At 37.7% G+C, this 24174-nt stretch overlaps 1 protein-coding gene across 1 annotated transcript in view; it reads left to right on the top strand.

Annotated features, from left to right (window-relative positions):
* pde11a (phosphodiesterase 11a) overlaps nucleotides 1-24174 on the top strand; it is a 57027-nt gene that overhangs the window by 23797 nt on the left and 9056 nt on the right. The window contains exons 4-19 of the mRNA XM_026911916.3: nucleotides 485-625; nucleotides 900-964; nucleotides 3309-3441; nucleotides 4332-4407; nucleotides 7055-7122; nucleotides 7282-7374; nucleotides 10049-10099; nucleotides 14059-14205; nucleotides 14542-14649; nucleotides 16788-16897; nucleotides 17481-17571; nucleotides 18932-19032; nucleotides 20197-20274; nucleotides 20409-20472; nucleotides 20595-20669; nucleotides 22244-22327. Of these exons, the coding sequence (XP_026767717.2) occupies nucleotides 485-625; nucleotides 900-964; nucleotides 3309-3441; nucleotides 4332-4407; nucleotides 7055-7122; nucleotides 7282-7374; nucleotides 10049-10099; nucleotides 14059-14205; nucleotides 14542-14649; nucleotides 16788-16897; nucleotides 17481-17571; nucleotides 18932-19032; nucleotides 20197-20274; nucleotides 20409-20472; nucleotides 20595-20669; nucleotides 22244-22327 (1485 nt within the window). The remainder of the gene's footprint in view (nucleotides 1-484; nucleotides 626-899; nucleotides 965-3308; nucleotides 3442-4331; nucleotides 4408-7054; nucleotides 7123-7281; nucleotides 7375-10048; nucleotides 10100-14058; nucleotides 14206-14541; nucleotides 14650-16787; nucleotides 16898-17480; nucleotides 17572-18931; nucleotides 19033-20196; nucleotides 20275-20408; nucleotides 20473-20594; nucleotides 20670-22243; nucleotides 22328-24174) is intronic.

Below are 24174 nucleotides of genomic sequence, written 5' to 3'. Positions count from 1 at the left end.
ATGACCTTATTTTTGTGGGACTGCTCATTAATGTTGTAGCCATAAAATGAACATATTTGCAGCACAAGCTTTCAGTGCAAGCTGGTAGCTTGTCAGATGTATTCAGTGTATTATTATTGCAACTGAAACAACAACAACAACAACAATAATAATAATAATAATAATAATAATAATAATAATAATTTGGAATATAACAAATTCTTAACTGTACATAGAACATGGCGTCAACCTCAATGATAATACAAACAAATTAATAATTTAATTTTATAATTTAATAATAGTTAACTCTCATTTCCCCACTGAACTCTGCTTGAAACCCAGTGTCCAATACTGTATCTTCAGGCAGTAAACAAACATCAAATCTTTGCATAGAAATAAAGCTATCAGCCCACAAAAGGTCACTGATATGTATGCACTGCTGAACTCTTGAACATCCTTTAATGTGTGTGTGTGTGTGTGTGTGTGTGTGTGTGTGTGTGTGCAGGCTCTGTTAGAGGTAGTGAATGATTTGTTTGAGGAACAGACAGACCTGGAGAAGATTGTGAGGAAGATTATGCATCGTGCTCAAACGCTGCTCAAGTGTGAACGCTGCTCTGTACAGCTACTGGAGGACATTGAGTCTCCGGTGATCATCCTCCTCTCTCCACAGCTTTCCCCTTTCCCCACCTTTTCCTTTCTCTTTCTTTCCATTCCTTTTTGGTTTCTTTCATTTAATTTCCTTTCTTTATATTTCCTAGGTTTTAGAGAGAAATAAACATCTAATGGACAAGTATAATTTCCAGTCTATTAGCCCAGTCTCTCATCTTTTTTTTTCTTTTTTCCTTTTTTCCTATCCTTTCCTATTTTATCTTGCTAATAAATGTCATAAAGCTCATGACAGATGCTGAAATCTATTGCAGGTAGTGAAGTTTACTAAGTCCTTTGAGCTCCTGTCACCAAAGTGTAGTGCAGACACAGAGAACAGGTAAGATTCTGTTCTCACACACACAAAAACACACACACACACACACACACCCCTCCATCTGAGTGCCTTATACAATGATCTTTTGCTTTCAGTTAATAACTCAGCAGAAACCAGCAGCACATAAACATCCATATCCATCCTATCAAACTCTCTCAGACTCAGTTTGCAGCTCAGCAGGAAATGTCTGCTAATGTGTCCTGGCTAATAGGAAAAGTCACATTGCTGGTAATATTCACAGGTGGTGGTCCACAGAATAGTTGTTAATGTTTTTTTTTTATAGCTAATTTAACTGGATGCTCTTTTATTATCAGTCACAGAGCCAAAAAGACAGTAGAGGGACAAAGGGAAAATGGCAAGATGAAATCAAAGTTTAAAACACTATTATCTATACATTTAAACTGGGCTTTTTTACAGTCTTGCTACATCACAGTTCTTCTCTTGTCACAATACTCTGACACTGAAAAGTCTCACCACTAAATAAAGACTACATTTAGCTGAACTGAAATGAATTGTGACAGAAAGTGGTTTCAGGCCCACTTTGTGTTTGGGAAGTGCAAATAAATCTAGCACTAAGTCCTGCACTCTGTTGCTGGCTGATGAATTTTTAAAGCTGCACATTACAAGGCTGTTAAATATTTCTTAGCAGACTCATTAACTGCTTAGCAGTGTGTTGTGTTATGCTGAGCTGCGTCAATAGGGACTGCGCTATGCACGTTTGATTGATGATTCTCCAGTGCTTCTGCACCAGAGGCTTGGGGTTTCTCACCATGTCAGCTGCTGCTCTCATCCTCAATTCCGCACTGCACAGAATCTTCGGACTCTCTCTATTCAGCACTTAGGAAAACCCAAACCCCATAGCTCAGCTCTCTGAGCAGCCACCACTATCTTACTGCAAACACATAAGACACCAGCCCACCTGCCAACACATACAACCATTAGCCAATAAAGGAGAGAACCGGGTGGGTTTGAGAGTGTGAACATCACACCAGAGCTGCTTTAGAGAATAGTGCTGATTGCTCTCTCCTAATTGCAGAGGAGAAATATGTCTGAGTGCTATCTAAGTTTTGTGTGAGACATACATGATTGTGCAACATAGCTGCTTGTTTCTGGCATGGTGGTGCTAAATGCAAGTGGAATCATTATGGGAGCAGAGAGGACACACACCGCAGTGCTATCAGGGGTCTGTACGCCACTCATCCCTCTCTCTTCTCACTACAAACACCTGGCTAATGCTCCAGTGCCAAGCTGCGAAATCACATACACTGATGGCTGTGTCTATTAAAGCAACATTTTTTTAATCTTGATGACACTCTCAAAGGAACAAACCAAAGCTCAATAAACATTTTACATCACTGTTTAAAGATCCATACTACACATAACAGCATGTAAAAATTGTGGGAGTGTTTGATCCAATAGTGCAGTTGTCTCAGTAGAAATGGTTTCTGTGTGCGAGGGACAAATAAACATCATCTAATGGACAAGTATAATTTCTGATTTTATGTCCAGCCTATTAGGCCTAACTCTTTTAAAAAATACATGAAGTTTAAAAGCTTTAAAATGGGATTTATATGTGAGGCTTGCTTCAGTGAGAAATCCCAAATTGTGCATCTGAAGGTTTATGGCTTTAGTTGGCCAATAAGTGCAACATACAGAACTTATGTGTTTAATTTAGAGAAAACTTCCACAGCAGGAGCCATTATGTCCATTATGCATGTGTATGTGTGTGATTTGTTCTGTGCTGCCCCATAGACTTGAGCTGCCCAACATACAACCCCCAAGAGACGGGTCTCATTGTACATCTTCAAAACACACATCTCACACTCTCTGACTAAAGCACCCCAGCAGTTAGCCAGCAGTATAGCTCACATACAAAAGTGCCATTAACTGTGTTACAGTCATGTGGGAGTGATGTGGAAACGTGATAGGGCTGTGCTGCGAACATGATAGATTGGGTTAATGATACAGAATGAGAGAGAGCGATGAAGGAGGCAGCTGTGTGTCTGTCTCTGGCACGTGGGCGGATATGACAATCAGAGCGGTAACTTTTCATTACTCCAGCAGGCTTGGGAGAAGCTTATTAAAATGCATGAAAGGGTCATTAGATATGAATCAGTGTCTGGGGAGGGGCACCATAAACAATAACAACTCCTAAGGGGCTTTGAGTTATACAGATTGCATTTATCAATGTGTATCCTTCACCTTACATAACTGGCTAACAGCATCTCTAATCTAGTATATCCACCAATATATAACTCTCTTGGTCAGTGAATCAGTTCTAACTCCTTTCTACATTCGCTTGTCTTAAATATGGAACTGTATTCTTTATTTCTTATTTATTTTTCAGTTTTAAGGACAGTATGGAGAAATCCTCATATTCAGACTGGCTGATTAACAACAGCATAGCCGAGCTGGTGGCCTCCACTGGTTTGCCGGTCAACATTAGCGACGCCTACCAGGACCCCCGCTTTGACGCCGAGGTAGATATGCCTGCTCACTCTGCAGCCCTGGTGCTACATTCCCATCAGCTCACAATTAGGACTACTGTAATCATCAGCTTCCAACTGAGAAAACCTTTATAAATGTCACTTTGAGCCGTAATTACTAGTTAGACTCTGTAAAAAAATGGAGGCCAAGCTGTGAGGTATAATGGCTGGTACAACATACAATATCACTTTGGCAACCAAGAAATACAAGCAACATTATTCAAACAGTACACTGTCGAATCTGATCAATATGAATCAAATGTCTTGCTGAAAGGACTTTTCTAAGAGAGAATTTGATTAATGCATGCCCACCTCAGCATTGTCAGTATGTCAGTGGTATATTTGATATAAGGTTTTACCCTGGTAAGTACTTTGCACCATTAAAACAGACATACACATAAAAAAATGATTTCAGGTAGATCAAGGGTTTGGGCTACCTGAGACATAAACCAGAAACCTAAACCAGAAACAGAGGTATGGAAGTGACTCAGTGTTGTCATGTAGGGAAGTGTGCTATTTGCCTGGATCTGAACTATTTCCAGGTAGTGATGAGTGTACAGTGTAAATGAAGCAACAGACCAGAGTGATGTGCTGCTCTGCACCAGTCCAGCTTTGATCTCTGGCTGCTGTCGCACACTGATGAATTATATAATACAGCTTTGATGTATCTTTGGCTAAGATTCTTTTAGATTCTCTCCTGTTTCTCTCTGAAATTCTGGCATCCATGTTGTTATATTGTGCTCTATACAACAATGTGCTACACTGCATACATGTCCTATGGGATTCAGGGCTGCAGGCATTACAGTAAGTGAGGTAAGTTTTGTACGGTACTGCAACATGACACAAATGTAGTGAACTGTATGTGTTGCCTATGTTTGCATTAGGCAGATCAGTTTTCTGGGTTCCACATCCGCTCTGTCCTGTGTGTGCCTATTTGGAACAGCAACCACCAAATAATTGGTAAGTTCAAAAATCCATGTCCAATATTTTTAACTACAGTACCAATTTTACCCTGACTATGTGTGACACTCTTTAGTAGTATGTCTTGTATGATATAGAAGGAATAATTTGTGTGTTTATGTGCACTCATTGTATACTGCAGTAAAGATAGAATGGCAAACTGGTTGACAGAGGTCTGACATCTTGAATGTGTTAAAAGTCCATAAGTAGGATCATCCACATCCCACTGAACTCACTGGGCTGTGTGTGTGCATGTGCGTGTGTGCGTGTGTGTGGTTAGGTTAGGATTATATGTTTGTGAATTAAAGTTTGCTACGTGTGTGTTCTTGTGTATGTGTGGATGTGAGCAGTAGAGAGTGAGAGCGTGTGTGCTATGTGCAAATCGTGCAGCACGTCTGGGTGTATCTAGACGTGGGTGGACTCTTATCAGGAAACAGATTAAAAATAATTATAACCACACAATGGCATGTAGAGGTGCAGTACAGAGTCAAGGATGTGTTCATTCACAAAGATGATCTTTCTCTCTCTTCTTTCTCACACATGAATCATCTTTGAGGAACTCTGAGCAGATAAGAGTTTAATTCTTATAATTATGCACTTATGCAAAGAAATAACAATTTAGAATTTCAGCAACAGAAGTGATATTTTTCAATGCTCTTGTTATGCCTAGATTCACATTTACCTTGACAGTTTAATATGTTTAATCCCTTAATCCCTCCTAGTCTATAAAAACTGAATTCTCCATTTACTCATCAATTAGACTCTTTAACCCAGCCTTTGATTTCTTTAATGAGTGCGTAAAAGGGCAAGAGAACTAAAGGAGGCCATTTTCTCTCAGGCATCCTGCCAGACCAGAGGACTCGAACATAAAGGAAGCCAAGGATACTCCCATGACAGCTTAAACCACGTCATAATCATTGCCACACACACACACACACACACACACACACTACTTGTCTTTCATCCCTCCAGCCATACACCTGTGAAACACTGCTCATTTATCTCTTCATGTCCCAGATATTCAGACCAGGCAGAGAGTACATCAGAACAGGAGTAGGTTTTTTAAGCAATGTTCTGTAATTAGGGTTGTATTTCATAATATAGTTCACCCTCACTGCCATATAATTAGATTACAATTACTCTTCAGTTCATATTTCTTGTATCATAAAGTTCAATATTGTCTAATTTGTTTTAGAGCTTCTACATGTTATAGGATTATATTATTTTGTATTTACAATTACTTTAAGACAATTACATAATTAATTTAATCTTTTAAGGTTAACCTCAAATTTTCCAGTTGGCCATAAGGTAGTTAGAGGAAGATCTGAGACAGACACAACTAAGCCCTAAGTAATGTTTCTAAAGTGTTTAAGCAAGTGTTTGTGGTCAAATTACAAGTGACCACTTGAATTTTATTATAATAATAACCGTAACATAATATAATATGAATGGCAGCATAATCCTGGCCATAAAGTGAATATAGCAAATATGGCATTTTTGTTGTTGCCTGTGATGTGGGAACATTAGTATTTTAAAAATACATGTATGAGCAGTCTCAAAACAGTGGCCTGTTCACATTAATGATAGATGTGGGTAACCTACAAACATGAAGATGAACCATCGCAGCAACAAAACTGGATCTAAGCAAAAAGAATTGAGCATATAAGGTGAACAGAGTCTACAATAGTGGCTGCATGGCTGTTACTTTAGTGCAGTAGATATACACCTATATCATTAGTGCAGTAGGACTGGGTCAGCACATCTAGATTAGTAATATATATTTGGTATATAGCTGCATGGAAGTACTGTCTCTAGTGCAGTAGCTGTAGGGCTGTATCTCCAGAGCACTAGCTGTATGGCTGTATAAGTAGGGCAATATCTATTGATTTGTTATTCTAGAGCGGTACCCATTGGGCTATATCTCTAGAAGACGTGTCGCTGTGTGGCTGTATCTGTAGAGCAGTAGCTGTGGGGATGTAGGGGTGCATCTTCAGATCATTAGATATGGATCTGAATCTCTAGCTATATTTCTGTTGTAGGGCTGCATCTCTAGAGCAGTAGCTTCAAGACCGTATCTGTAGAGTAGTACCTTCAAGATTGTATCTCTACAGCAGTAGCTTCAGGACTGTGTCTCTCTAGCAGTAGCTTCAGGACTGTATAGAGCAGTAGCTTCAGGACTATATCTATAGAGCAGTAGCTTCAGGACTGTGTCTCTCTAGCCGTAGCTTCAGGACTGTATAGAGCAGTAGCTTCAGGACTGTATAGAGCAGTAGCTTCAGGACTGTATAGAGCAGTAGCTTCAGGACTGTATAGAGCAGTAGCTTCAGGACTATATCTATAGAGCAGTAGCTTCAGGACTATATCTATAGAGCAGTAGCTTCAGGACTGTATATAGCAGTAGCTCTAATGAAAGGATAGATGGATGCAAGAGTGGCGTCTGGCAGGAGTGTTTCAATGAAAGTACAACCGTTTATTGCCCAGTAGCATTCACACTGCTGAGAGAGAAACAGCAAAAGAGAAAGTATTTCACTTCTTAATTAATCCAGATTTGTGATAGACGTGTTGCCATAATAAAATCAAAACTCATCTCATACAAGAAAGATTATGAGAGCTGCATGACCCATTCTGCATGCTGTGTGTGTTGCAGGCGTTGCACAGGTCCTAAACAGGCTGGATGGGAAACCATTTGATGATGCAGACCAGAGACTGTTTGAGGTATGACATATGCAGTAGTCAGTCTTAAAACTATTACTATGTATTGTCTTGTCCTTTGCTTCACTAATCATACAGACTTCTTTCCACTGTTCACTGTTTCTGTGTCATTCTTCTCTCTCTCTCTCTCTCTCTCTCTCTCTCTCTCTCTCTCTCGTTCAGGCATTTGTGATATTCTGTGGGCTGGGGATCAATAACACAATAATGTACGATCAGGTGAAGAAATCTTGGGCCAAACAGTCTGTGGCCCTGGACGTAAGTCTCTCCAGACAGATATACACATACACACACTCACACACACACACACACACACACACACACACAAGGATTGAGATGACTGATGATAGTATTGGGAATCGCATTAGATTCCATCTATCGCTATGGCTGTCAAGTGAGACAATTTAAATATCTGTTGGAAAATGTGGTGTCTATGGCTTTAAGACAGACAAAAATAAATACTGTTGTATCTCATAATATGTGTTTCCTTTTAGCCTACGTTGTAGTCCTATATGAACCTTAATAGCCTCTTTCTCTGATGCATCTTAGCTGGCCGTCTGTGCTTGCCAAAAAGATAGCCTTCCATGCATGGAATGTCTTTACTCACAAAACATGAACGGGAGCTTAAATTAAGAAAATGAAAAAAAAAACTTGTTTTTATCAGGGCTATTATACAAGAATTTAATAAGTATATCCTCTGCTGTCCAACACAGAGCACATGTATATGTAAGTTATATAATTTAGTTCAATTTTATAATGAGCTTAGTTACAGCTAATAACTTGTTAGGTTTATTTACAGTCCTGACTTCAGTTTTGCAAGTATTACTGTTCTTTTTAATGCATAATTAATTTTTAAAATATATAATGATGTAAAATATACACAATACAAGACTCTGGCTGTGCCCCCTTCTTTTTATGTGTGTCACTGCAACCTTCAGCCTACACTCCAAAGGTGATAATATCGATATAATAGCAATAGTTATTATGTAATATAATATCTAGTATATTTCACATGATCTCACAAGCCCGAACAACCCCCCTGACCCCCAAGCCCCCCTCTCAATAAGTTTCTCCTGTTACAATTCCATTTACCTCGTTCTCTTTTACCCACCACTTCCTAATCTCTCACTCATCATCCATCATGATTAAACTCTCTGTCACGTCAATTGTATTTTATTTAAATGCAATTCAAATGTATTTTATGTATTTTACAGTAGACAGTGTAACAAACCAGCGTTACAGAAGGTCCAGGTCCAGAATCTTAATGAGCGATCTGTGGATAACAGCGTCACAGAAAAACTCCCGTAGTGTTTATGATCACCAGTCTACTGTCTCTCTATTCCTTTGACGGCCCTGACACCTTGTCCCTGATACAACAGAATCTGTATTGTAACATGTTTGTTATTTTACCAAAACACAGAACATCAACTTTAATTTAATCACATTTACAAGTTGTTGTAGAGTATCAGTCAAGGGAATTTATTTATATTGTGGCTGACTATATAGAAATCACATGGTTTAAAACCAAATCCTAGTTTCAAGGAACCAGAAATAACTGAACAAATGACCATCATTTTAACAAAAACTGTCATGTTTAGGATTTTATAGTAGACGGCTGTCTGTCTGTGAACCAAGATATCTGATTATGTTGTACTGGTTGTTTTGCAGGCTTTTTCTTTTCAGTCTTGTCTTCAGCTGGTGAAATGCTCAGTAGGTTTCAGATTGGCTGATGGAATTGACCATTCAGAAAGAATCTAATATTAGGCTCTGGAGAACTGGTTGGGGAAACTCTAGACTTAGGGCTTGGTTTTAGGTCTTTGTCACAGAACTCTACAGTCTTTGATGCTCTTTGAAGACAGTGCTATACCTTATATAAGCATAGAGATGTATATCACTTGGCGATGCTGAATAAACATGAGCAACCTTGATGAAATACGTAGGTACGAGGGTTAAGCAACAAGAGTTTATTGCATACACGTACATACTTATATACACAAGAGGTTTGGGAGCAAGAAATGTGATGCTCCTGTGTGTGTGTGTGTGTGTGTGTGTGTTGTGAAATAATGAGGAAACAGACCACACCTGGCCTTGAAACAGCATATCAGTAGTAATTGTCCAATTACTTTTGAGCCTGTGGAAATGGGGGAACTATGTAAAAAAAATGGCTGTAATTCCTGAACGGTTTATGCTATATTTTGTTATACTCCTTGAATTAAAGCTGAAAGTCTATGCTTCAATCACATCTTGATTGCTTCATTTCAAATCCATTGTGGTGGTGTACAAAGGCAAAATTATGAAAATTGTGTCACTGTCCAAATGCATATGGACCCAACTGTATATAATTTCTTTTTTATAACACAGAAATATTTAGTGTAGTTTTAACTTAGCCACTTATATATTAAAATTCTTAAAGTCTTAAAAGGAAGACAGAAATGGATTCCCTTACATGTTTAGTGATGATAAATGTCTGTGTATGTATTACAACAGTATTACAATACTGTTATGATTATGTTATAAATTAAATCATTAAAAAGAATTAAATCATTAATCACAATGATGTGTATGACAAGAAGGTATCCAGGTGATTCTCACCACCCCTAATGGTTACAGGGGTTGAAATAGAATCTTTAGTCATTAATCTTTAGTCAAATAGAATATTTAGTCATTCACACTTTTAATATCTGGCTAATATCGGCTTGCCTGGTCTCGGGGCGGCACTCCTCAACGGAATCCATCACTTTCTCTGATTTAACACTTGATTTAACTCAATAGTTAATTGCCAGGAGTGGTCAAGCCTGTAAAACACATTACTCAGTTATTACTGTTGAATGTTGAAATGTGTAAGACTTGAGATTTACATCGTATCAACGAGTAAAGAGTCTCTCTCTCTCTGTCTCTCTCTCTCTCTCTCTCTCTCTCTCTCTCTCTGTAGGTGCTGTCGTATCATGCCACTTGCTCTAAAACAGAAGTGGACAAGTTTAAGGTACAGCTTAACGTAAAGCAACACAAACAAGTTTTTCCTACTAAACTCTTAATGACTTCTGATTACCATTTCATTTATAGACAAATTAGCGACTGATAGTGCCTGAGCATTAGTGTCTGTAGAATGATATAAAATGGGTGAAACGTATTTAGAAGGGGACATCGGTGTGTTATTGCCTCCAGGGTCCCTGGTTCAGTCCTGAGCTTGGGTTACTGTCTGGGTGGAGTTATGCTTGTTTTCCCCATGTCCACTTGGGTTTCCTCTGGGTACTCCGGTTTCCTCCTACCACACAAAAACATGCCAATAAGTGGACTGGCTAAGCTAAATTGCTCCTAGGTTTGATTGTGTTTGCGCATGGTGCAGTGAGATAGACTATTGTCCCTCTCAGGCTGTATCACTGCCTCATGCTCAGTGTTCCCACAGTAGGCTCTGGATTCCGACCAGGATAAAACAGTTACTGAAGAATGAATGAAACATATTTATCAATAAACAAGGGATTGAACTATAGCAAGTTTTCCTCCACAAATGCCATAGGAACCTTCATTAAAAAATGATGCCTTTCTCTATTTAAAAATTTGAATTTTATAATACATAGCAGGAAATATGTCATGCATATACACATTAATTGTACATTACACTATTTATTAATAATGATGCCAGTTGATAAGTTAATTAGTGTTCCTGCATTACTCATGCCATCACAGTAGAGTGGTATTTCCCTCATTAGTGATGGCACATCCATCATATTAGACTTTTCCACAATGATTTTCCCTTTGAATGCTTCCATAGGCATAGAAATTTGCTGGAGGCTTTGAAACCTGTAGGCTTTCAGTAATGTGCACAGCGGAGACTAGTACTGCTCAAATAATGCAGCTTTGAGCTCTGTCTCTCTATCTGTTTGTCTTTCCCTCTTACACTCTCTGTCAGACACCCACTCTCTCTTTCATGTACTCTCTCTCTCTCATACACACACACACACACACACACACACACACACAGTGGTGCATTTTAAATGTCAATGAAACGCAAGCTCAACAGCCATTCATAAATATAATGCAGTAGCACCACTTTTTTTTAATATCTCACCAACAAATGTGTAGATACAGTGCTGTATACAATGTATTACCTCTACAGTAGATTACAGTAGATACATAAGGAGAAAGAGGAAGAAAGACAAAGGGGGAATGTGAGAACGTTATTAATTTCCCTTCTTATTCAGGCTAGGCTCCAAAGGGACTGTTCTCCAGAAGGCAGTAAAGCAATGAAACTCTGAAACTGTGATACAAGACATCACGGACATGCAGAAGCTAACACGCAGAGCCTTAAAAGTATTTTTTAAAATATAGTGGAATAAAAATGACTAGATTAAAATATCTTCAATATAAGATCAACTGTGCTTGGTTTGAGACTAGTGAATAGATGAAGAGACGATCACCTCTGCTTGTTTTGCATGTTTACCACCTCTTGATATTATTAGTAATACAGTAGAATTCACAGATACCTATAATTAGCATCTGTCAATGACGTCACCAAAACACATCAATTCCCTTGCCAATGCTCTCTCTCTCTCTCTCTCTCTCTCTTTCTCACACTCTCTCTGTCACGCTGTGTAAGCTCTATCTATAGACCCCCTCATTAGCAGTTTATCTCTGTGCTGAGATTCTCAGCTGTGCAAAGCTTAGGTTTAATTGGATAAGCAGACGCTGAGGAATCAGTAGCATCAGTAAGAAGCTACAAAGTGCTCCTCCATTCATGAAGGACCCGAATGAAAGTGAATGAACACAGGGCCATACTTCAGCCATCCTCTGCATTTTATGCCTTTCTACACGATTTTTCCAAGACCTCTTGTTCTTCCCATTCTCTGGTCTTTGGTCTTTGGTTCAAAGAGAGACGGACCACTCTCAGTGACTACAGTGCAAACTATCAGAGATTAGCAGGTTCGGATTGGTCAGTTTAGTATTGAATTAACACCACAAATTTCTTTGACTCAGTCGATCTGCTGTGTCCTGCTTATACTAAGTACAATATTACTTTATTTCAGTTCTCTGTTGAATTTTCTTGGTACATTACAAAGTCTTTGTCCCCCAAAAGACTGCTTATGTTTTGTTATTATTAACGTGTATATAACATGATCATATAACACACACACACACAGACACACACACACACACACACACACACACATATATATATATATATATATATATATATATATATATATATATATATATATATATATATATATATATATATTTTTACAGCATAACATATGGTGTGTGTCCAAGTACTGTTCGAACATATGAATATGAACCCATCCTCCATGTGAATATGTGCCAGAGATGCTGTGACCTCTGACATATGTTTAACAATCTCTTCCTGCTACCCTGCTTTGCTATTCCTGGTGTTGCTACTGAGCTACCATTGCCCAGCTGTCTGTACTCTGTGAAGATCTCCTGATTAAATCAAGGTCAGGTGTGAATAATTACACAGCACAGCCACACACTCAGTGTGTGTGGTGTTGACATCATCTGGCTACAGATGTCGCAACATCCAATTTGGGCAGAAGATAAGAATGACTGTGGCCTCCTACAGTTGTCTTCTGTGTCTTTCACTGAAAATATGCCTAGTACCTAGCACTGAACAATATCATAACATCAGAAAATCTATTGAGGATATTGTGTCTATTGTTCAACAGCTGGAAAACCAAGTCATCCCAGCCAGTACAATGCGTCTTGAACCGTTCCCAATTTTTGCCTTACTGTCAGTTAATCCGAAATCAATGAACGCCATGATAATGCCTCTAATAATATATTCCCTCTACTATGTGCAACAACTTGGAGCCTGAACACAAGTGGTTCATGGTAGTAGACATGGCTAATGGCTTCTGGTCTGTGCATATAGCACCTGAATCACAACCACGACTGGCCTTACATAGCATACAAGTAGAGGCTATGTCAACAACAGCATGTAACATCAATATTGATTTATCATTGATTTATAGACTTTGTACCAGAATAGATGAGTAAGAGAGCATGGCTAGATCATGTGAAATTATGTAACCATCTCCTTCTGACACTGCCAACGCAAATCATTATTACAGTAGCTATTCTTGTTCTATGGTGTCTGCATGGTGTCCAGTAGTATCTGTGTAATATATTGTGTTGAATTATGAGTTATCAATAATGCTGAATGAAATGACTTCTTCAGCATTTGTAGCTACATGTCCTCAATTCTCAAATACTTATTACGCTTAATATTACACCTTGACTCCTCATGCCATATTGTCCATGTTTTAAGATACTGTACATGTGGTCAAACAGATGTTCTGTAGCATACAGATGATTTATTAGTTCCTTGTTGAAATTTTAAATATTCAGTAAGGACCACTAAGATCAAACTTATTACAATTACACTGAGTTCTAAAGGTAACATGCCTATTTTAAAGTCTTAGAAACTAGTAGTTTGTTGATATTTTTAGGATGTTGGTTTTAGCTCTGTCTCATTTTTCACATGGGTAACACTTTATTTGGATAGACTGCTGTATACATGCTACAAAGAGTCAACAAACTGTTTATAGACAATCAGCAACCTGTAAGTTGACTGTCATCAGCAATCCTATCAACTAATTCTAATATGTGTGTCAGTAGTTTAGGTTGTTACTGTTTAATAGATAATCTACACACACTCTATAGACTATTGATAGATTTTATAACATGTTGCAAGATAAATAATGGTCAGTTGACAGAATCAGTTGATAGTCTTTTTCATTAAAGTCCATAGACGCATTTACATTTTACTAACCAAATACAGTGGTACCTTCAAACGTTCTTGAAAGCGATCAAGAATACTTCAAAATGAGAATGGACTGGAGCAGATGTTTTATAATAGTCTTGTTTTGAGCCAGAAATACCTGACGAAACAGATTTCAAAAGTAAAACTCTCTGTCTCTTCTCTTCCAGGCAGCGAACATCCCTCTGGTGTGTGAGCTGGGCATTGATAAGCTCTCCTTTGATGACTTTTCTCTGGACGTGGATGCCATGATAACTGCAGCCCTGCGCATGTTCATGGAGCTTGGCATGGTGCAGAAATTCAAGATTGACTATGAGGTCACATACACACACGCACACACACACACACACACTCTGCTAAGACTCTATCCTACAGGATGTTTCAGCTATTGACATTTCCTGGCTCTGTTCTGTGCCACTCTTTAACCTCATGCTTCATTCAAGATGAGGTCATGTTGCTCTATATCACATACTTAAATGTTTCTCTTTCTTTTCCATCTATCATCTGTTTCTTTTCTCCATCATTTTTTTTATAAATGCCCTCCACCCTTCATCCAGCTCTGATATAGAAGCATTTACTACTATGACATGATTCTGTTCTTCTGTTTTTCTCATTTTTTCTCTCTATTTCTGATTTGCACTCTTTTTCTGTAGACTCTGTGTAGGTGGCTGTTGACCGTAAGGAAGAACTATCGTATGGTTCTGTACCACAACTGGAGACACGCGTTCAATGTCTGTCAGTGCATGTTCTCCATGCTTACTGTAAGTCACACACATACAAAGTTAAGAACACGTTGATATTGCTTATTCCTCCATGTGTATGATTGTGTGTGTGAGGATTTTTTAGTATTTATTTCAGGGAAGTGGGAAGGCTTTTAACATTGGGTGTCCTGGAATTTTAAGTAGCATGCAATCTTTTTTATGATTTTTTACTACTTAAACCACTTCAATAATTAACATCACAGAAACTAAAACAAAGACAGGAATAATACTATGAAAAGGCTGATACAGATAATAATATGAAAAGGCAGATGCAGTATGTAGTGTCTGTGCAGAGATTTTCAGTGTGAAGTGTTTCCACTGCTGTAAGCTGTATACAGGAGGAAGCACCTCAGCACTGCTCTACTAGCACTTGCAGTACTTTGCACTTGGTCTGCTCTGCTTCATGCTGGAACTGTTCCCTATATGCCTTATTGTGTTTGTGTTGCATTTTTCTACTTTTTTGAAACACTTCCAAAAACAGTGTGAAAACGGGCCTGAAATATACACAGCGAAAGGCAGACTAGATCACTTATTAAATGGAAGTAAAATGCTTTCAGTGTTCTCTTCAGTATGCGCCCTAGGCAGGAACAGCACTAGTGCATTAGGACCACTATGGGCTGTCACACATGGAAGATTCTTTTTGTACCCTTTGATTCAGTGTGCTAGGCAGAGGCAACCCTAGAGCATTTGGTGACCATCTTTGCTAAATGTGCCAATCCTCAAATCCACCCCAGTATTTATGACTTGAGGTCTTCAAGTAAAAAGGTTCAGCAGAATGTCAGTAAGAGTACTACTAAGAAATACATACAAAGTGCGAATTATGGAATTATAAAAACCATACAAGTTGAATAAACATATGACTTTATAAATAACTAAATACATTGCACATTAAGCTTTTGTGCTAGTGATCAGGGGATTGTAAGTTTGAACAACTGTTGGGCTCTTTAGCAAGAACCATAACTCTCAACATTTTGGATTGTATCCTTTCTTAATTTTAAGTCCTTTTTGAATAAAATCACCTGCCAAAGTAAATAATAATTTTTTCCCAACAATTGCAATTTTTTTTATTTACAAAAAAAAACCCCAACATGGACGACACAGTTGTGCAGAGGGTAGCATTGCCGTGTCACATCTCCATCCACATGGGTTCGATCCTGAGTTCAGCTTACTGTCTGTGTGGAGGTTCTGTGCATGTTCTCCGCGTGTCCATGAAAATATGTAGATAGGCAGATTGGCGAAACTAAACTGCCTGTAGGAGTAAATGAGTGTGTGAATGTGTGTGTGAATATGTGTGTGAACGTGTGTGTGAATGGTGCCTGTGATGGACTGGCACGCCATCCGTCGTGAATTCTTTCACTTCACACCCTGCGGTACCAGGATAGGTTCCAGATGCACTGTGACCCTGACCAGGATAAAGTGGTTACTGAAGATGAATGGATGAATATAGAACAGCATGTCATATTTTTTTTCCATTTGAAGTTACATTTATTGTTGTGGAATATCACTTACATTATAGTAACTAAAAAAAGTAGTTCCCTTACCAGCCTGTCTTTTTTTTTTCTTAAAGTTGCAGCTTGCCATGTTACAGAGAAGCTGCAAAGTGCAAATTCCTGCAAAAATATAATGACTGAAAATATCCCTGACTGTTACGAAAGTGCTGACATTGGAGACTCCTTTCAAAAAAACTAAATAAATGTCTTCTCACATAAAATTTAATCATATAACACCACATCAACAATTACACATTTTTAAAATCCATTTATATAGAGTGTCTGCCATACAATTCCCTGTGTTAGGTGCTACTATAGAAATGATATCAGAACAAGTGCATTAATATAAACCTGTGGTTTGTCTTGCAGCTGGCACTACTATCAGAGCCATGCTGTTATAGAAAATAGATTCTTCTGACCAGTCAGAACCGAGAATTCATCAGCGCTGTGACATAAATAAATGTAAATTAAACAAAAGCAAAGTAACAAATAGGGCACAAATAAAGAATATAAGCTAACCTGCACAGAGCAATTACTGTATATTGTTTTTGTTACACTGCTATGTAACCGCTATGGAGCCCTCATGTTGATGGCATCATATGGCATCATATATGCGTGTGTGTGGGTGGGTGTGTGTGTGTGTCCCAGACTGCAGGCTTCCAAGAGACCCTCTCGGAATTGGAGATCTTAGCACTCATTGTGGGCTGTGTGTGCCATGATTTGGACCATCGTGGAACCAACAATGCCTTTCAAGCCAAGTATGACACACATACTAATATTGATTGCCCATAATCACAATTTATCACCAACCTGTACAGCTGTAACAAACCACCTGATTGATAAACACCTTATGCAATTCCAGTCATAATCCCTGATAGGTGTAACTAAACCAAAATCAAAATACCTAAGATTAAATACTGAGACACAGTTCAATATTAGAGTAAACTGTGTGGTGTGTGTGCCATCCATGTATACAGTGGAATTGCATAAGCATTAATCCTGCTCGAACTTTGCGTCATTTTGTTATGTCAATACACTTTGCAAAATTATTTGCAAATAAAAATCGTATCCCATGAACTGGAACTGTATGTGTGACTGGGAGGTCTAGCATTGGCAAATATATAAACTTGTGTTGAGAGAGTGTGTGATGGATAAACAGTAAACACATCAGTAAGTCAGGGAAGCACACTCAACATTTATTCCATCTTTCACTCACCTGCCAATGCACTTGCTATCTATATTACCTTTTATTTGGCAGAGCATAAAGCATGGCCTTTCCGGGGTTGTGAGTAAGATATCATGTGTCTCTCTCTCATCACATTCTCATCATATTGTTCTCAGGACAGGTTCTGCTCTATCTCTCCTCTATGGAACCTCAGCTACGATGGAGCATCACCACTTCAACCATGCTGTCATGATCCTGCAGAGTGACGTAAGATCCCTCACTCACACACTCGTGCACACGTTATATTCATTCAGCATCATTACAGAACAGCAGAACTAATAAGATCACAGGTTACTTACTTTAATAACGGTGCTGACAGCTAACATGGCTATGGTGTCTATCAAACATGCTTTTGAGTCCATGGGAAGATAAAAAGGGTAACACAGCACCACTGAACGCAATCAATCGATGTAATTACAGAAAATTAATCACAAGAGACAGGTGTGTGTAATCAGAGGCAGCTTAAGATGGGGAGAATTAAAAAGGGAGATAAAGAGAGAGAAAGAGAAGAGGTTGTTTTAGATATTGTAGATAGTTTTTCAGCATGCTCTCATCATAGTACAACTTCTAGCAACACCTCTGGCAAACCAGGTTCACTGGATACTTAATAAAAGGAATAAGCAGAAATTACAAAATTATATTTTGGCAGCCTCTTTTGCTGTTGATCCTCCACCCTCATCCTGCTGAGTGAAAATCTGGAGGAAAGCTCCTTAACAGAAGCCAGTTTGCTAAATGGGAATGTTATCTCTCTCAGATTGGACTCCTACTGCTACTATTATACACACTATTTGGTTTCTAAGTATTTCGAGTGCTATAAGAAAACCCAACATTCTGTCTTTCTTATTATGTGTGTCAGTTTCTCCCACTCTGTTATCAGATGAAGTCTTGGTATTATGTAGATTCCTTTTATTAATATGAATAAATATGCTGACAGAGAAAGGTTATAGTTTTCACTGTTATTAAACATGCTGTAGACAAAATATTGGACAAAATGGGACCTTGTGTGTGAGTAAAGACCAGGTGTCAGCAGTGAAGGGGATTGAAAGGACAAAAATAGGTTGGCATTGAAAAAGGGTTCCTGAGTCACATGTGGCACAACAGAAAAGTGTTTGACAGATCACGAGTTCAAATCCTGCTGATGCAACATCCAAGGAAGTCAGAGAGAGCAAAATTGGCCTTGCTCTCTTGCTCTCTAGGTGGGAGGGATGGCATTACTCTCACCCCTGTCAATTAGAGAGACACTAGTCCATCATAGTTGTTTATGAATGTGGAAGAGGGCAGTTTTCTTTCAAGTGTGTTACACTGCCCTGTGACATAGCATAAGCAACAGCTTGAAAAGTTGGATAAAAGTGTAAGGTCTCCATGATCAGGGTTGTGTAGATGTGTTAAATAGTTGAGGTGACTGTTGTTGCACTCATTTGCTTTAACTACTCTAGTCATTTATTGTATAGTTGTTATAGATTTCTTGAGAGACTTAATAAAACTATTTAACTAACACTTCATGTTTCTGATTAGCAAGAGCCTGCAAACAAGGACAACTACAGAGATGATCTTTACTCTTTTCCAGGGCCATAATATATTCTCCAATTTGTCATCCCAGGATTATGGAGATGTCATGCAGCTGCTGAAACAGTCCATCTTGGCTACAGATCTCACACTGTACTTTGAGTGAGTGCTGCTGTCTCTGCATTCATTAAGAGTCTTTCGTACACACATATGCAAATGTAAATGGTAAAATTCTCAACAGTTCTAAGGTCATTCTGATCTTTTTTGACATTCTGTTTATTCAGATTTTCACAGCAAAGAGAAATGACAATGAAATGAAAACATATAAGTATTCATTTAACACCCCACAAAGACCCAGCACCAATCCACCCGTAAACCCTATCCAATCCACCCTCAGTCCACTGACTGAGCCCTCCAACCACCACTGGGGGATAAAGAGAGGAAACAGAAAACAAATTAATAAATAAAAAGGCCATTACATAAAGCCAAGAAGAAAGAAAAAATTAGAGGTTATTTGGAATGCCAAGGGCAGTGATCTTCCCAACTCTGAAAAAGTCTTGTGTGTTAGACCTGAACAAATATCTAATTACCTCCAAATAGAGAAAACAGGTCACATCATCTAGCCAGTAAGATCATTCTGATCTTTTCTTATGGTTCCAATCCACTGTGTATGCTGTTTAAAGGCAGTAAGGTAGACACAGTGTGTGTGAGTGTGTGTATGATGAAACTGTGTTGGAGTGGTTTGATGTTTCATAAGCCTCTACTGCCTCCTTGTGGTTAGAGGGTGAAACACACAAAACCATTTGCACTCAAAGGTAAAAGCATTGTCAGGTGCTAGATCAAAGAATGTAAAAGAGAACAAAAGAAGTCTGCATTAAAGGTTATTAAAGATGGTGCAGTTATTTATAATTCAAATCATTTTTTCACTATATATGGCAAGGTTCTCTTCAGCTGTCAATAAAATATCTGCTAAGAGAAACTACTCCAGTCCCGAGCTCTATTTAAAAAAAAAAGAATGATATAGACATCAACATCCAACCAGTTGGATCAATCAGTTTTGAAAGTTCCCTTCTTGAACTAGCATTTAGATGTTATAGCACTGACAGCTGGATTTCACTAACTACCCTAAAATCACTGATTACATCTCTAATGCAGATATGGAAATTGATCAGAAGGATGGTGAGTGGCAGAAAAATCCTTAAGACATCTTTATCAAGATGAAAAGAGAAGACAGTAATGTCAACGACATTGTTGGAAATGAAACCAAAGCACTTTGTAGTTCTGCAGGGCGAATTGTGCTATCATATCAATATGCATTTTCCACAGGAACAGAAACCGTTTCTTTGAGCTGGTGAATAAAGAGGAATATAACTGGAACGTTAAAGAGCACAGAGATATGTTCAGGTCAGTCACTTAGACTCAGTTATTCCTAGTTTACACCTCAGAATCAGTCACTGCTTTAACACTGTTAATTAATTAGCATAGGTATAAAAGCAATGCTACATCTCGTGCTTAACATGATTCCCTCTGTACCTTAGATCAATGTTAATGACTGCATGTGATTTGGGAGCTGTGACTAAGCCATGGGAAATCTCTCGCAAGGCAAGCACTAACTCATTCCCATTCATTCGTGTCATCAGTTGTACTGTAATGTTGGTTATAGCATGTGTGCATACATATGTGTTTATATATCTGTACATTAATTTATCTGTGTGTTGGTAAAGGTAGCAGAGCTGGTCACCAATGAGTTTTTTGAGCAGGGAGACAGAGAGAGATCTGAACTGAAGCTGACTCCTTCTGTAAGTCTCGTCTGCTTTTCCCGACTGCCTGACACACACATATCCACATGCAACAAGTTCATTCACAACATCAACTTTTTTTTTTTTTTCTTAATATGAACTTTATAGGGAAAAAGTGTTTAGTGATTAGGTTGCTGTTGGGCCAAAATCAAAAAGCATTTCCTCTGTCATATATAGCATAACAGCAATAATTAATATTAATGTAAAACAAAATAAACTTTTATTGACTCAAAGATATAAAAAAAATGAAAACTGGTAAATGGAAAGCACATTTAAATAACATTTAATTATTTAATTATACTATATTATTACTTTAAAATATTATAACAACTTATTTAATTAATTATTTAATTATACTTAATTATATTTGTTCCATTTTGTCTCAAAGCAGAGTCGTACAGTATATAGCAAAATATAAAGATTTCAAAATAACTATTTTTGTGGTGTATAATTAGAGTGTGATTTTCCTACATTGTATTGAAGCTAAATGTGTGCTATTCACAATTATTTGTTAAACTGAATGACATTTCAGCTGGCTAAATTGCTGTTAATCCTATTTAAAATGTATTATTATTATTATCATTATTATTATTATTATTATTATTATTATTATTATTATTATTAAATAATGTATTATTGTTTGATTACAAAACAAATGATAAAATTTTTAGAAAACCTCACAACATGTAATATAAAGCCATGACATGAATTCAAATAACATCATTCATTCATTCATTCATTCATTGTGTTTTGAAAATCCTTCTTTAACAGCAACCAAAATTACTGTCTATGTGCGTAAGATATTGCCACTGAAGATTTAATCCCTGGGCTGGATTATAAACAAACAGTCTTACCTAAAGAGCATTTACTTTCACTTAAATTCAAAGGTCAAACACACAGACACACTCACACACCCACACATAATGAACAAAGCAAAAAGTCAAAAGCTTTTTCTTGTGCTTATGGTTGCTGATAATTGGAAATCACGGGGTTTTGGGGGAGGGCACATTAGTAAAAGAGGTAGCCGTTCAGAGCTTTGATGCTTAGTCTCTTTTGTGTACCGTGACAGTAATTATGGCCTGGTGTGTAATCCTGGCCAGACACATTGCCTTTCTCCTCTGAAGTATCGCTAGCCTCAGGTTTAGCACCCAGTCAAAGTGTTTAGCAGCAAGCATGTGGGCGTTCGCCATAATATATTCAGTCACAGTGCTTCAGCCTGGGAACTATCTCTCCACCACAGTCAGCTTTCAGTAGTACTGCAACATTAAACACACACACACACACACACACAAGCTACTTCCAGCAAAACCATTATATGGAATCTTATATTATATTCTCAATCATGTTATGCACCTTCTCTCTCTCTCTCTCTCTCTCTCTCTCTCTGTGGTGATCTCCTGATGATAGAGTAAAAGTGTTGTGTTCACTTCATAGTATTTCTGTCTATACCAAGCTTTTTATATATTCACGTTCATATATATTCACTATTCTCTGTACAGTACATTCCTGGAACAGGTAAAACAGGTAAAAGGGTAATTTTACTTACAGATTTCCTGTGAATTTTTGTTTTCTAGGCCATCTTTGACCGGAACCGAAAGGACGAGTTGCCGGGTTTACAGCTGGAATGGATTGATGGTATCTGTGCTCCGCTGTATGAGGTAATGATGTTTAACAATCTATCAAAACACACATGCACATGCTACGTTTCCACCTGGGCCAGCAAAGTACAGTTCAGTGAAGTACAAATTCACATTCAGCTAACCAGGCTTTATGAAGGGGAAAACTGTCATTTGGCCATGACCAAATACATAAAAAAAAAAAACCTCTCCCAGGGACATGTTCCATGCTGAATATACTGTAGGCATTATTAGTGTATAAAATTGACCACAAATAATGGGATACTGCTGAGTAAAATCAGAAAAAAGTTTCTGGAAATTTTTTTTTTTGCAATTTCATCATAGCCAATTTGCTAAACAGAGTGCCTGTCCTCTGTGGTATGTCACCATCATGAGTCTGAAGACCATTTTCAAATAGAGACTGTCCTCACAGCTCTTCAAATTAGAGAGTAGTTCAGGTAGTTATGTGATCAGATGTTGCATTAGGAAAGAGGAACACACAAGTGACCTAGTAACAGTGTAACTGTATCCTTAAGGATCATTAGTCTGTTAGACACAGAGTGTATTGTGCACCTTTCTTGCTGTCACCACCATTTCTATTCTCAGATTCATTCAGTCGAGAGTAGGGCTGTGAAAACTGCATTTGAATTTTTATGACTTTAAAGATTTTAAAGATTCAGGATTTTAAAGATTCATGAAAATATCTACCACCACAGGCAGAGTGAACATTAGCAGCAGCCCAACACTGTATATTTGTATCATAAACCATGGAAGGTAAAAATTGTTGCAAAGATAATCACAAGGAGGCCAAACATAATTCTGTCAAACTTAGGTGGTTGCGATTAATTTTTATTTAGTTATGCAGTGCAGTTTTTGTCAGTGAAATTTACCTAATAGATTTTTTCCTAATATTTTTCCTAATAGAATGACACTGTATAATATTTTTCTGGTAGGATGGCATTTAAGATTCAGCCACAGAAAAAAGAATAACTCCAATAAACTACCAACATTATTATTTTGAGGTTACATGGCTTTTTATATATTTAATTAGAAAACTCATACATGATTAAAAATATGCATGAAAATGAAATATATGCCCGACATAACAAGCATTTATTCAGACCTCATTTCTGACATCAAATTACATAAAGTGTAAAGTGACTAACACAGAATCTTAAAAATTTTAAGATCTGTTATTAGTTATTTTAAGATCTATTATTTTGAAATATTATTTAAACAGTGAATTTTGCCCTGGCATTTCTAATACAGACACAAATACTCCATTATTACAAGTGCCTTTCCACGCTGCAGGTTAAGTGCAATACAGGAAATTACAGGAAAAATAACAGCCTGCTTAAAAACAATGGCGCCCCCTCTCGTATACAGTGGGAGCCATGTCCTGGTTCCCAATAAATCATCAGTTCAGCAGAATGAGGAACAAAACAAAAGAAGAGAGAAGACCAAGAATCAGCCACAAACATAAAACAGGCCTTCATCTTTTAGAGCTAAATAATACATCTGTGTCAATTAGCTTTAGCTTCCTAACAGGTACAAAGTTACTTGCTACCTTCATTAGTGATACTGAAGAGGCTTTAAAGTTTATATGGCTTTTGATAGTCTTAGATTTTTATCACAGTAGGTATATTTAACTAGTGTAGTAAAATTGACATGATAGGTCCTGTTAATTTACATTTTAATATAGCTACAAAATCATACTTATTAAACCTATAACAAAAAAAAGCACATACCCATTTTAAATCTGCCAAATGTAATTCACACACAGGCTATAATTTGCATTAAGATGTAATGTATTTCATAAAACATATATATTAAATGTGTGTGAAGGTTCCTTCATTCCCATTAGACATGACATATCAGTAATGAGGTTT

This window comes from Pangasianodon hypophthalmus, chromosome 5 (genome assembly GCF_027358585.1).
Source record: "Pangasianodon hypophthalmus isolate fPanHyp1 chromosome 5, fPanHyp1.pri, whole genome shotgun sequence".
Taxonomy (NCBI): Eukaryota; Metazoa; Chordata; class Actinopteri; order Siluriformes; family Pangasiidae; genus Pangasianodon; species Pangasianodon hypophthalmus.
This window is presented reverse-complemented; position numbering and strand designations above follow the sequence as displayed.